At 42.5% G+C, this 13031-nt stretch overlaps 2 protein-coding genes across 4 annotated transcripts in view; both read left to right on the top strand.

Annotated features, from left to right (window-relative positions):
- Positions 1 to 13031, top strand: part of LOC308095756 (uncharacterized protein) — a 29849-nt gene that overhangs the window by 6125 nt on the left and 10693 nt on the right. For all 3 annotated transcript variants that reach the window (XM_080442799.1, XM_080442797.1, XM_080442798.1), the window contains exons 9-12: positions 49 to 152; positions 251 to 325; positions 1067 to 1201; positions 2554 to 2625. In XM_080442799.1, coding sequence (XP_080298925.1) covers positions 49 to 152; positions 251 to 325; positions 1067 to 1201; positions 2554 to 2625 — 386 coding nt within the window. The remainder of the gene's footprint in view (positions 1 to 48; positions 153 to 250; positions 326 to 1066; positions 1202 to 2553; positions 2626 to 13031) is intronic.
- LOC308094840 (uncharacterized protein) lies at positions 5533 to 12362 on the top strand (the record flags this gene model as incomplete). Its single annotated transcript, XM_080441666.1, has 7 exons — positions 5533 to 5548; positions 6091 to 6231; positions 6354 to 8255; positions 9076 to 9114; positions 9639 to 9689; positions 10389 to 10475; positions 11530 to 12362. The coding sequence occupies 7 exons, from the start codon at positions 5533 to 5535 to the stop codon at positions 11757 to 11759; spliced, it is 2466 nt and encodes an 821-aa protein (XP_080297792.1). The 3' UTR covers positions 11760 to 12362.

Here is a 13031-nt window from a genome sequence, read left to right as displayed (position 1 = left end):
TTATTTTCACACTCCTAATTCTGTCCGTTCGGATGTGTTTGCCCTCAGATGACTACTTCCCCAGGGTGATAGTCCTGCCTGTCCCATTTCCTGTGTTTGTGCCAGTGCCTGTGAATCTGTTCACCTCAAAGCCTTTCAGTCTGCCTGTACAGGTACGTGTGCATGCATTACCCTTCTATCCCTTCATCTACCTCACATTCACATACATATGTACTGTATGTAAGTGTATGTACTGTATATACATTTACAGGAATGCCCTGAAGAATCAAGATTGCCAAAAATGGACAATGGCCCTACTACTTCCCCCCTGTCGGGGAAGGATCAGGTACAGTAGGTTTGACTGCATTGCCTTCCCATGTTCTGATCACCTTGTCACCTACATATAATCTCAGATATTACGATATTTGGCATCTGGGTGGAGCAAGTTCCTGCCCACCACTGTGGAGACTGGGGCTCGATTCCTCCACAGTGTCTCCAGCTTGGCTGGGCGCTCCAACAAACGCAATCAGCTGTGTTCACGGGTGGGAGGGTGATCTCTGCCACTGTACTAGCGACTCCTACCGGGGCGTCTGTTCAGCAGGGAGCAGAACTGAGAGGCCTCTGCTTGCGTTATGCAGTCTCTGTTAAATTCCTCACTGTCGGGTGAAAATAAGTGGCGGGAGATGTCAAGTGCATGGATTAAAGTCTCAGTCGCCACGGCTGATTTCAGTCATTTGGATTCCATAGAAGCCAGCGTGTCTTCTATGTAAATGTTGCACAGCGAAAATAGCCAATTTACAAGCTCTCAATGCGTCGCAGCGTGACGCATTGAGAGCTCTGCTCCACTGGCTAGTGGCTATGTATTACTATTACAGTAGGTGGGGGGTTGAGACCCCCATTAAGAGGTCAATGCATTTTAGGAGGACAATGATCTGAACATTGAATCTAACACATGATGATTTATTTTATTAGTCTTGAAGAAATGTGAAGTAAAAGAAGAGTAAAAGATAATATTGCATATTAAAATGTAGCAACACATTTACTACCATAATACATTAAAGAACATGAAACATGGTCATATTTCCAGTTAGATGACGTGGCAGCTCTCAACTCGGAAGAATCCTGTGGTGGAGACTACCTACCTGACAGTGCACGATGCAGTGATTCTGAAAGCATCTCCGAAAACATTGCTGAGGAGATCTCCGCAAAAGGAACCGAGAAAGTAAGTTTTGAGACTATTCCCCTGGCAAACCATGGCTAGAGGTTATTAGGTGCTTGGGGTTGGGCATTGGCATGCATGACAACTCTGTGTTTGTTTATGAGAACTATAATGGCCAGAACACACTCTTCCATGTTGATAGTGCGTCCTCTAAAAGCATTGTACTGTATGTGCTGACTGAGTGTGTGGTTGTTCTTTCACAACAGAACAGGATCTGACACTGTCAATAGTCAAACTGCTCTAGTCTTATTAAAGGCAATTGTTGGTTTTTAAAAGTTAAACAGTTGCTCAACATGTGCAAGCATGCAAATTTAACTTTATTTACACCTTTTATTTTTTGACATTTCATTTGTGCTTAAGTGGTTAAGATCATCCATTCTTGTGCTGCTAGCACTAATCCGTAATGATTCCGTAATCATTCTATTCAATGGGTCACCACTCACCACTTTTGGTGTGACACACGGCTGACCGTATTACTGGACTTGTTTTTATGACATTTATTTGTTGCACCTGTGCGACATGGCAGAGATAGAGAGAAGACAGAGAGGTTGCCCTTTAGTATGGTCGTGGAAGTATTCACATACATTTTGGATTTATTAGCTAAAGGAGGAGAACGTCAATGCAAATTAGCCTTGGTGGAGCCCAGTACAACACTGGTGGTCACTCCGTAGGCTGCACTCTTGATTTTATGTTTACCAAACTTCATCGCAGAGGGGTTTTAATCGTCTGTAACGCATACATAATCTGTAACGTAACAGAATACTTTTTAATAGCAGTAATCCTGTAACGTATCAAGTTACTTTTAAAAGTAACGTTACCCAACACTGGTTATGAGGGCAACTGAAATAGGTGAAAACACACTTGACCTGGCACCTGTTTGATTAAAGGTTAAAACTAAACAAAAAATCAGAATATTTTAAGCTCTATATTCAGATAGTTATCATTGCTATAGAGTGTTTGTTCAGTTACAGGGGTCTCCCGTCTCTACAGCTCATTAATAAACAGAAAATACATTTTTGGATGGGTTGCCAATTTAATCCAATCAGGAGAGATGAACCATTTATCAGCTTCAAATTTATAGTGTTCCTGTTCCAATTTTGTCTTTTTATTTCTTTGTCATCACTTTCAATTTCACTTGTTTATCCTGTATCCTGTATGAGTTCTCTCTCCTGATTCGATACAATTAGTATCCCAGCCTGAAAGTGTACTTTCACTGAAGAGACAAGGAGACTCCTGATACTGATCAAACACCTTTTAATGTACGGTGGGCTTCATGCGTACTAGCAACTCATTTAGTAGAAACACTCTACATGACACATAATATTTATGTAATGTACATCTCTATATATTTTCAGGAGTCCTGTAAAGAACCATATGAGCCTGACGCCATTGAGGACCAAGCTTCAACATCAACAGAGAACAAAAAGGTAGGCATGATCATCTATGATTCAATGGCCTCTAGTTTGGGGTCATTGAATTGCGGCCAGCGCAGTCTGTTACTTCCAGTGCAGTGAGTTACAGTATATGCAGGCACTAACAAAATATCCCGTCATTGCAATGATGATCATATCTAACCGGCAAACTAATATTACTAATATTACTCTTCCTCTTGATATGGAGAAACACGTCAACTGGAGAGAGCGCACAGAATCAAATTGCAAAAGATAATGCGAAAAAAGCTAGTGTTCTGGTTGGCGTTGCTGTCGAACTTAAACAGGTTACCTATGCTCAGACGTAAGGGCATTGAATGACCCCACCAAAATATGTAATCAGATATAATATTATTAACTCATTCAGTGCCATTGATGTGTTTTTTTTCCCAAAGGCCCAACGTGCCAATGACATGTTTCACGTGTTTTCGTTTTTTTTGGTGCTATGGCTATATATGGCTCTTCCGCAACCCTCGACGGACTATGGGGCTTCTGTGATCAGTGTTGCCAGATTGGCAGAGAAATAAGCATTCAGGTCTATGAAAACAAGCCCAAGTGAAGTCGCTTATATTAAGCAGACATGGCAACATTGTCTGTGATCAGACACATGGGGTGATCAACCACGTGAACAAACAATCCACAATGCGGTGATCAACAACCAACCAACAACATGGGGTGACCAACCATGTGAACAAACAATCAACTTTGGGGTGATCACCCACCAATCAACAATATGGGGTGACCAACCACGTGAACAAACACCAAACGGCGTGAAAAAAACTGCGGAATTTAGAAGCAGGGCGCTACAACATTGAAACGTGCCGCCGGTGAAGCTTCCTTTTATGTCGCGCGAGCTGAGGTCGTTGACACGGAATCCGAGCTCTCGGACGTCGACCCACTAGGGACCCCGGTCCCGGCCAGCTCACTCTGGACGAAACGTGTGTGTGTGTGTGTGTGTGTGTGTGTGTGTGTGTGTGTGTGTGTGTGTGTGGGGGTGTGGGGGGGGGGGGCTTGTATTGCCTACCACGTGGGGTCTTGCGTCTGATAGCACACTCACGTCGTGGGGACCCATTTCCCACGTGGGGACCAAAGTATGGGTCCCCACAAAGTTTAGCATTTAAATCACTCGGAGCAATGTAGTGATCTGCCCAGAGCTTTTTTTCTCATTGGCCCACATGGTCTTAAATGTCTGCCAAGTGGGCTAAAGTGTGCTACAAGTGCTCCCCCTAGCGACTACAACGGGTACAGCATATGTGTGCTTATGTTACACACTTCTAGCCAATGAGAAAGCCAATGAAAAGCGACAGGCCAGTCACGTGTCACTCTTAATACACTTCTAGCCAATGAGAAGCGACAGGCCAGTCACGTCTCACTCACAGCAGAAGACCTTTTGTGAAGAGCTGGGGAACTCACATTTCTACACAACAAACGGTAAGGTAAGTTTACAAGTGATTCTGTATACATACAGTATGTATGAGATACAGCCTTTTTCAGTAAAAAGTTAAACAAGAAGTGAATGGAGCAGCAAATCTTCAAATCATCATATCTTGGGTTCTGAACATGTTTTTCTTTTTTTTTTTTTTTTTTTTTTTTATGACGTCTTTGACGTCTTGTGGCACACGGGGCGTCAGGCCTCATGACGTCTTTGACGTCTTGTGGCACTGAATGAGTTAAAGTACCAAAAGTAAAAGTACTCATTTTGCAGAATGTCCTGTTTCACAATGTATCATTAGTATAAAATGTATGAAAATATTTAGAAAATAGCAGATCTACAAGCTCACTGTCTACAATTGTGGCTATTTTCAAATAGCCAAAGTTTAAAAAGGGCTGAAGACTGTGGTTAATGTATGTTTAGTAATAATGAGTACAAGTCAGGTGGGCACTAGGGACATCTGGGCACCATATTTATGGAACGACTGGCCACCTGGACATGTGGGCACTAGGGACATGTGGGGACATGTGGGCACCTGAAGCACTGGGGACATGTGGGCACCTGGAGAGCAACTGGGCACCAAAACCATCTGGGCACTAGGGACATGTGGCATGTCCCTAGTGCCCATTTGACCAGGTGCCCACGTGTCCCTAGTGCCCACATGTCCCTAGTGCCCACATGTCCCTAGTGCCCAGTTATCCCTAGTGCCCAGATGGTTTTGGTGCCCACCTGACCGGTTACAGTAATAATAATTAAAATCTACAAAGTAACTAAAGTTTTCATATAATTGTGTTTATGTTTATTTGTATTATGTGATTGCTTTTCATTTAATTATTTTTCTAGTTTTTTTTATTACATATCGGTCAAAAACATCGGCAATCGGTGGTCCAGAACTCTCCAAAATCGGTATCGGCATCGGACCCAAAAATCTGGCATCAGATTCCCTGCTTCAGAGATGAAGCAGGGAACCCCACTACATATTGTATAGACGAGAGATGAAGCAGGGACCCCCACTACATATTGTATAGATGAGAGATGAAGCAGAAATGCATGTTGAACATAGCCGATGTACAAGCTCACATTATGTGTTGAGCTTGTAGATCTGCTATTTAATGGCACTTTTCCATCTATATTGACAACCAAACTAAACCAAACCGTGCCAGCTGTGTGTTTCCATCAGTCATTTGACCCTCCCACCAGAACTAGTACTGTTGGGAGGGACTAGTCCCAGCCTGGTAGATCTAATTTCTATTTTGGGTCACTGGCTAAAAAGTTTGGGACCCACTGTATTAGAGCATACTGGTAGGCTATTTTGTTAAACAAGTATGGCATTGATTGACCTAACCATAAAAGACACTAGCATTGAGCCCTGAGGGACTCCGTACCCATCCCAGGAGTTTGACCCCCTTTTTATTTTTTTGTATTTATAGTTTGAGGATCAAACAGGATCAAGAGGAAGGTCAGGAAGCTGGATGACCCGGCAAGATGGTGAGAGGCATTAGCAAATTTCTTGCGATATACCTGTATTTATGTGTTAACTGACAATTGGTTTGTTATTTAAAAGTTTTTTTTTTAATAAAAATGTCAATGTTTCATTAGGAAGAAAACCCGGATCGGATCTTAAAATAGTAAAATGAACAGGAAGTTGAAATTTGTATTAACCCATTTAGGCCTGAACATATTTTATGCTTTAACTATTGAAAAATAGCAGATCTACATGTTCACAGCGCGGCACCGAGTGCCGCGCTGCGAGCTTGTAGATCTGCTATTTTTGAAAAATCGTGAAATTCTTTGCAAATCTTTGAATATATCTTTTTAAAAGCGAACGTTTGTAACTCAAATATTTGCTTCTGGGGGGTCCCTGGAACGACATATTTTGAGATTTTCAAGACAAACACCCCTCCTCGAGTGAGTACACAGGACTGCTACTCTGTCAGTGCTTTGCAGCCCTTGTGTTAGTAAGCACTGCCTTTGGTAGTCTTATAGCAACTCAAGTGTACAGTTCTGATGCGCACGTCTCATTCTTACAGCTCGTGGAAGGAAGCAGTCTTCAGAAGGCCCTCTCCAGCTGGCCGCCAAGCGCTCACGTGACGACTCTCTGCCTCCTCCCTTTGACTGTTCATCTGACAGCCATTCTACCTCAACGGCACAAGACAAACACCCCTCCTCGAGTGAGTACACAGGACTGCTACTCTGTCAGTGCTTTGCAGCCCTTGCGTTAGTAAGCACTGCCTTTGGTAGTCGTATAGCAACTCAAGTGTACAGTTCTGATGCTCACGTCTCATTCTTACAGCTCGTGGAAGGAAGCAGTCTTCAGAAGGCCCTCTCCAGCTGGCCGCCAAGCGCTCACGTGACGACTCTCTGCCTCCTCCCAAAGACCGTGTTCTCTCCAAACCTCATACCACAACTTCTCTGCGTACTGCTGCTGTCCGAAGCAAGGGCAAAGACTGTCTTGTCTCCAAACCTCAGACTGACCCTTCTCTGTCCTCTTCAGAAGAAGACTATTCAGGTGCTCCTGACCAGAGTCTCCAAACATGCCTGGATGACGTCTCTCCAGTGTCTTACCTGAATGACAAACCATATGTTCGATCACACGATGAAGATCTCGATTCATATGTGTCTGACCTGGGTGATGCATCATGCGAGCATGACGTGTCTTCAGTGTCTGATGACCTAGATGACGAAACATATTCTCCACCACACAACGAAGAGGTCGATTCAGAGGAGTCTGACCTGGGTGATGCATCATGCGAGGATGACGTGTCTTCAGTGTCTGATGACCTAGATGACAAAGCATATTCTCCACCACACAACGAAGAGGTCGATTCAGAGGAGTCTGACCTGGGTGAGGAAATGTCAGATTACATAGAGTTAGAGGAGGACAATGTGGTCAGAGACGGCAACAAACACCTCTCGGAAGACACGACAAAGAGGCAGGAACGTCACGGTAGTGAAGAAGCAACAGTCGGTAGTGACAGAAGTACTCTTGGTTCCCATCAAAGAGCCTCCGTGTCCATTCCTGCCGTAGAGAAGAAATGTGACGGATCTCGAATGTACACCAAGAAACAGTACTGTTTGTTTTGTGAGGTACCTGTCACCAAAATGGCAAGGCACTTGATGAATGTTCACAAAAAGGAGAGAGAAGTAGCATTAGCAATGAATTTTCCTAAGGGTTCTAGAGAAAGGCGAAATCATTTAGAATTACTTCGTAACAAAGGAAATTACGCACATAATGTCCAAGTTTTTGAAGTGGGTGCTGGTACATTGGTCGTGCGGAAGCAGCCACAAAAAGAAGTTGAAGGGAACGGCTACCTGTCCTGTGTGCACTGCCAAGGACTACACCGCAGACATGCACTGTGGAGACACATGCGTAAATGCATTGCTAAACCAGCCGATGAGAAAGCCCAACCAGTTAGAGGTCATGAGGCAAACTATAATACCCCTTTGCTCCTGCCCCTGACAAAAGATGTCAAACGACTGCATGATTTCCTGAATGAGCAGCAGCAGCAGGATGTTGAGGACCTGAAGTGTGCACAGACAACGGCGAACTGGAGGAAGCTGTGCAAGGTAACTCTAACTCAGATTCTCCTGTTCAACAGGCGCAGACAAGGGGAGTTATCAAAAATGCCCCTATCTGCATTCCAGGACCGAGTTCAAACAGAAAGTCACGAAGACATAAACTATGCTCTCTCTGACCTTGAGAAAAATCTGTGCCGACACTTCTCCAGAGTCGAAGTGAGAGGAGAGAATACCCAGAAGGTGCCCATCCTCCTAAGCCCACCAATGGTAGCATCACTGGAGCAGCTCTGTGCAGGCAGATCAAAATGTGGCATCCTCGAAGATAATCCATATATGTTTGCTATACCCTACAAACCCACGTATTATCGAGGGTCAGATGCTCTCAGAGAGATGGTCATAGCGTGTAGTGATCTCAAGAATCCAAAGTCAATGACCGGTACAAAACTCTGGAAGCAGTTGGCAACATTGTCCACTGTATTGAACCTGAAGGACACTGAGATGGACCAGCTGGCTACTTTCATGGGCCACACCCTAAGAGTCCATGCCAAATTCTACCGTTTGCCAGAATCCACCACTCAGCTTGCTAGGATCAGCAAAGTGCTCATGGCGATGGAGCAGGGGCGGGTTGGAGATTACCAGGGCAAAAACCTGGAGCAGATCCACATAGATCCAAATGGTATGGAGTTTTTCCTTTTTTTGGGGGGTGGGGGGGGCTTGACTTGTTTTAAAGGGATATGTCACTAAAAAGTTTGGGTCCCCATATATTTTGTTTTTAAGGCCAAAAATAGCTAAACATTTCATGAATTTGAAATGAATTTAAAGGAGAATTCCGGTCCAAAATGCATTTCTTACCTTTAATAGTAATCCGTGGGTCCTGTTTAACATCGCGGTTTTGAAATCTTTGGAAAATATTACATTTTGCTCCTTATTTGGGTCGTGAAAATTCACCGGAAGGCTCAGAGCGGCACCGATGGGCCAGGTGTTAATTCGCTTATTTCTCCTGTTCGAAAATCAATTTCATAGCCCCGTATGGATGATATGTACTCTCTTATGACTAACAAAGCCTCCACTGTAACTGGGTAGCGGCGTGTTTGTTTACGACCGACTGCTTTACGTCCTGCCGTAAAGCGGAACTGAGGACGTAAAGAAGTTGGTTGGTGCAAACTTGGTGCTCCCCTTGGCTTTGTTAGTCATAAGAGAGTGCATATCAGCCATACGGGGCTATGAAATGGATTTTCAAACGGGAGAAATAAGCGACCTTCAGTCCCGGGCAAATGTCTAATTTCTATTTCGGGTCACTGGCTAAAATGTTTGGGAACCACTGACCTAGGGTACTCACTCTGTACAAGTCATCAGCTCAATTTGTCCGATATGTGGCTCTGATACAAAACACAATTTAAAAAAAAAGAATCATTTACATTTTACACTCAATTATGTGTTTGAGCTTTAAATTGGCATACAGTATTTAAAGCAGGTATGAACTTTTATCTTTTCAGAATATGCATATGCCGAGGAGGCTGAGGAGGACATGGAAGGTATGTGCTTTGATTAATCTTCTATTACATATTTACAGCAACCACACTTTATCTGCCGTTCCTCCATTGCTGTTCTTGGCCCATGTGTTCTTGGTACATCTCAGTCTTCCATCTCTATTTGAAATTGACTCAAAATATATTATAGATTGAGACGGCAGACATTACATTACACAGATTATATTGGTTATTGGTTATATTGGTTCCCTTGGGGACACAAAGAGTTTCTCACATGGGATGGGTGAGTAATCCATAGAAAAACAATCATTTGGGGGGTGAACTATCCCTTTAATTTCAGTCTGAGTGTACAAATGGAACCAATTTGATCTGTCAGGGTTCATTTGGTTCCATTTGTCCACTGTCAGAGTTACAGACCCATAAGGGTCCTAACTATCTAGATGCCAGATGGAGACTCATTCAGACATTAGTGTTTCCCCTCTGTATAGGCATGAAATGAAGATGGAGAGACACAATCATATTTACAGTCCCTTTACATGCAGATTAATGTTTATCTTGTCTTTCTCTAGTTTCTGGTGTGAGTGGATCAGCAGAAGATGGAGAGACAGAGCCAACCAGAGGTAAGGATATTGTACCCTTACCCAAATGCTGCCTGTTAGGGCTTCATGTGTCTACGGCAGTGGTTCTCAACCAGTGGGTCGTGACCCCCAGGGACCGCCAATGATTATGGAGGGGCCCCCAGATGACAGTGAAGTGATAATTTAAGGTCTTGTAAGACCCTAGGAAGAAAAAGACCATTGCTGTATCACAAGTAATCAACACAATAAGCTAAAAAAAATGGCCCAAATTGTCAATTAATAAGATAGAGGCACCAATTGTGAAGTGTTGAGCCTGTAGATCTGCAATTTTAACAATTTGTATCTGTGGAATGGAGTCAAACGAATTGGGGGTCCCCAGTTCATCTAAGATTCTTTTGGGGGGGTCACGGCCTGAAAAGGTTGAGAACCAGTGGTCTAGGGTACAGAAGTGACAACATAAGGAGGAGGTACACCCAGACCTCTTATTCTTAGAAATTGAACGTGAAACAGAGACTGCACCAAATACAAAACACGGCAGTACAACAATTACAATACTGAAGCCTCTCCACTGCATCATTACAATGGAGCTGGGTCATAATAGTAAGTGTAAATAGAAAATAGACAAATAGTAAAAACTAAATATAAACCCATACAGCCTCAGCTGTAACACTGACATACAAGAGACTAAAGGCAAACTGTGGCACTTTACAGAATAATAATGATGATCTTTTCATTCAACAGTTGCTAAAGGGAGTGGGTCGGTTGGAGAGGGAGAGACGCATGGAGAGACACAGTCGGAGCCGGATGGACACTGGGAGCCAAAAACAGGTATGGACATTCAACAGTACATTGTGTGTGCGGTAATGTCAGCGTTCAGGAAATCGGTCTATACAAATTAAACAAGACCATACTGGCCAATCAAAAATTGACTGATCTATGTCCTGTGGTAGAAATAAATGTAGCTATTACTGATATCATGAATAAAATACAATAATTTTTTTTAATACAATTTAGTCCACATTTGCATTAGTAATAGCAACACAGTTCACAAGTCTATCGACACATTGTGCATTATTTACATTTACGTACAGTCATGTGCTTGGGTTTATCATTTTTGGTCTTAAAAGTCCTCATGTTAGCTGGTGTCTGAGAGCATCTATCACAGCTGTCAGAAACGTCCAGGTATATTCTCGATAGTCTGACCTTAAGTGTAAGTGTATCCTCCTATGAAGTACTTTGAATTTGTTGAGACCAAGCCTTGCACAGGAGGAAGATGAGTTAGTTTTAATGTGGTTTCCCAAAAAGTATCTGACAGTGTGGTGCCCAGTTCGGTTCCCCACCCTGTTTTAATATTATGCAGGGAGGGGTCTCTGCCAATAGGAGTTTATATAAGAAATATTGCATTTATACCCCGTGGACGACACTAATCTACAACCCCAATTCCGATTAAGTTGGGACGCTATGTAAAACTTGGATAAAACATAATGTGATAATTTGCAAAGCCTATTTGACCTATATTCAATTGAATACAGTACAAAGACAATATACAAGTATCTTGTCTTTGTAGTGTATTCAATTGAATATAGGTCAAATAGGCTTTGCAAATTATCACATTATGTTTTATCCAAGTTTTACAAAGCGTCCCAACTTCACCGGAATCAGGCTTGTATTAACCTCTTGAACCTCATATGGGTATCCGGAGTCCCTCAGGGCTCAATGCTAGTCTTTTCTGTTTTCTGTTAGAGTGGGGGAAAGCTTCGGCTGAAAATAGCTGATCGATTGTGAGCTTGTCGATATGCGATTTTCAGTGGTAGCTTTCCCTACATTACCGTGATGGGGTTTAAGTGATTAATTTATTTTCTTTTTTTTCCTTCTTTTTTAGGACAGCAACAAAGGAAGAGGAGGCCCTGGACAGCAGAGGAGCAGGCAGCGGTGGAGAGGCACCTCAAGAAAAACATCCTCATCTACAAGGTGCCAGATAAAACGGCCTGCGATAGATGCCTCGCGGCAGAGCCGGGACTTAAAGAAAGGGACTGGAAGGCCGTAAAATTCTATGTGAAGAACAAAATCGCTGCCTTGAAAAGAAAGATCTCGGGAGGAGGTAGACAGTAGCGCTGACAAGTGGGCGGGGTTTACTTGTTCCTCTGAAATGAGCCCATTCATTTTCTCCATAGACATTTACATAATTAGACCATTTGGATCTCAGTGAATCATGATCATGAAACCTTTGATTCTGTGAAAAGAAAAAAGAGAAAGAAAGAGAGAAAAAATAAACGCTAAACAAAGGGTATTAAATTTCACAGGATCAAAGGTTTCATGGTCATGATTCACTGACACTTTCATTTATACCTGTGCACTTTAGCTTTGAACCACTTTAAACATTATTTTAATTTGCACTTTGTTCTGTTTTGTGCAGTGCAAGTTTTTTTGGGATGCTTTTTTATTTTACCTAAAAATTAACTTTTCTTTTCCAAGTTCATTAACCCATTTAGACCTGTGTGCTTTTGCTTTGAACCACTTTAACCATTATTCTTTGTGCTTTCAAGGGTAAGACCACTTTTGTAGAGGTTTGGGTTGTGCAGTTACCTTACCATGATGTAACTCCAAATGTCCACATTTGGAGTTACATCATGGTAAGGTAACTACACAACCCAAACCTCTACAAAAGTGGTCTTACCCTTTTAACTAAAGAAAAGGAGAAAAAAAAAAACATAAAATGGTGGTTAAAATCTAACATGACACGTTCCGGTCATGTCATGTTCCGGTCTTAGTGTGTTAAGACTGCCTGGTTTTACTGTGTAGACGCTTTTCCAGACGTCACACTAAGAAAAACCTGTATGCGCGCAGGTCGGGGCCAAAAGAAAGCAAAAATGTAAAACTGTTCACGGACTCATGTGTAAAAATGCTTCCCATTAAACTTTCAGATGTTGTATTTCTCCCCGTTTGCTCTTTAAATATATGATCCTTGGTTTCTGTTTTAATAACAATAATAGTGATTCAAAGCGGTTGTCCTCAAAACCACACGTACAGTCTGTCTTTTATATATTTTTTTGTCATTTGTTTACAAATGTCTGATCATTCACTGAGGTCTAAAATAATAAACAGTGATTTCTGCTTCAGAGAGTTTCCTTCACAAATGCATTTTTCTCTGTTTCTAAAGGGGTGTTTTAGGTGAAACCATGCTCTATATTCAACTGCCGACAATAAATAACGAAACATGCTAGCAACTCACCTTTTTTTTCTGGGGAAAGTAGAAAGTCTCGTGTCATTTTAGTCATAGCACAAAATATTCTGTGGGTCTTGAAAGATTAGTAAAAATGCTGGCACTGGTAGCACACTGCCAGAAAAACCTCTGGCACTGAATGAGTTAACCACATCAACGCT

The sequence above is a fragment of the Gymnoscopelus braueri genome, assembly GCF_963280865.1.
Source record: "Gymnoscopelus braueri genome assembly, chromosome: 11".
Classification (NCBI taxonomy): domain Eukaryota; kingdom Metazoa; phylum Chordata; class Actinopteri; order Myctophiformes; family Myctophidae; genus Gymnoscopelus; species Gymnoscopelus braueri.
This window is presented reverse-complemented; position numbering and strand designations above follow the sequence as displayed.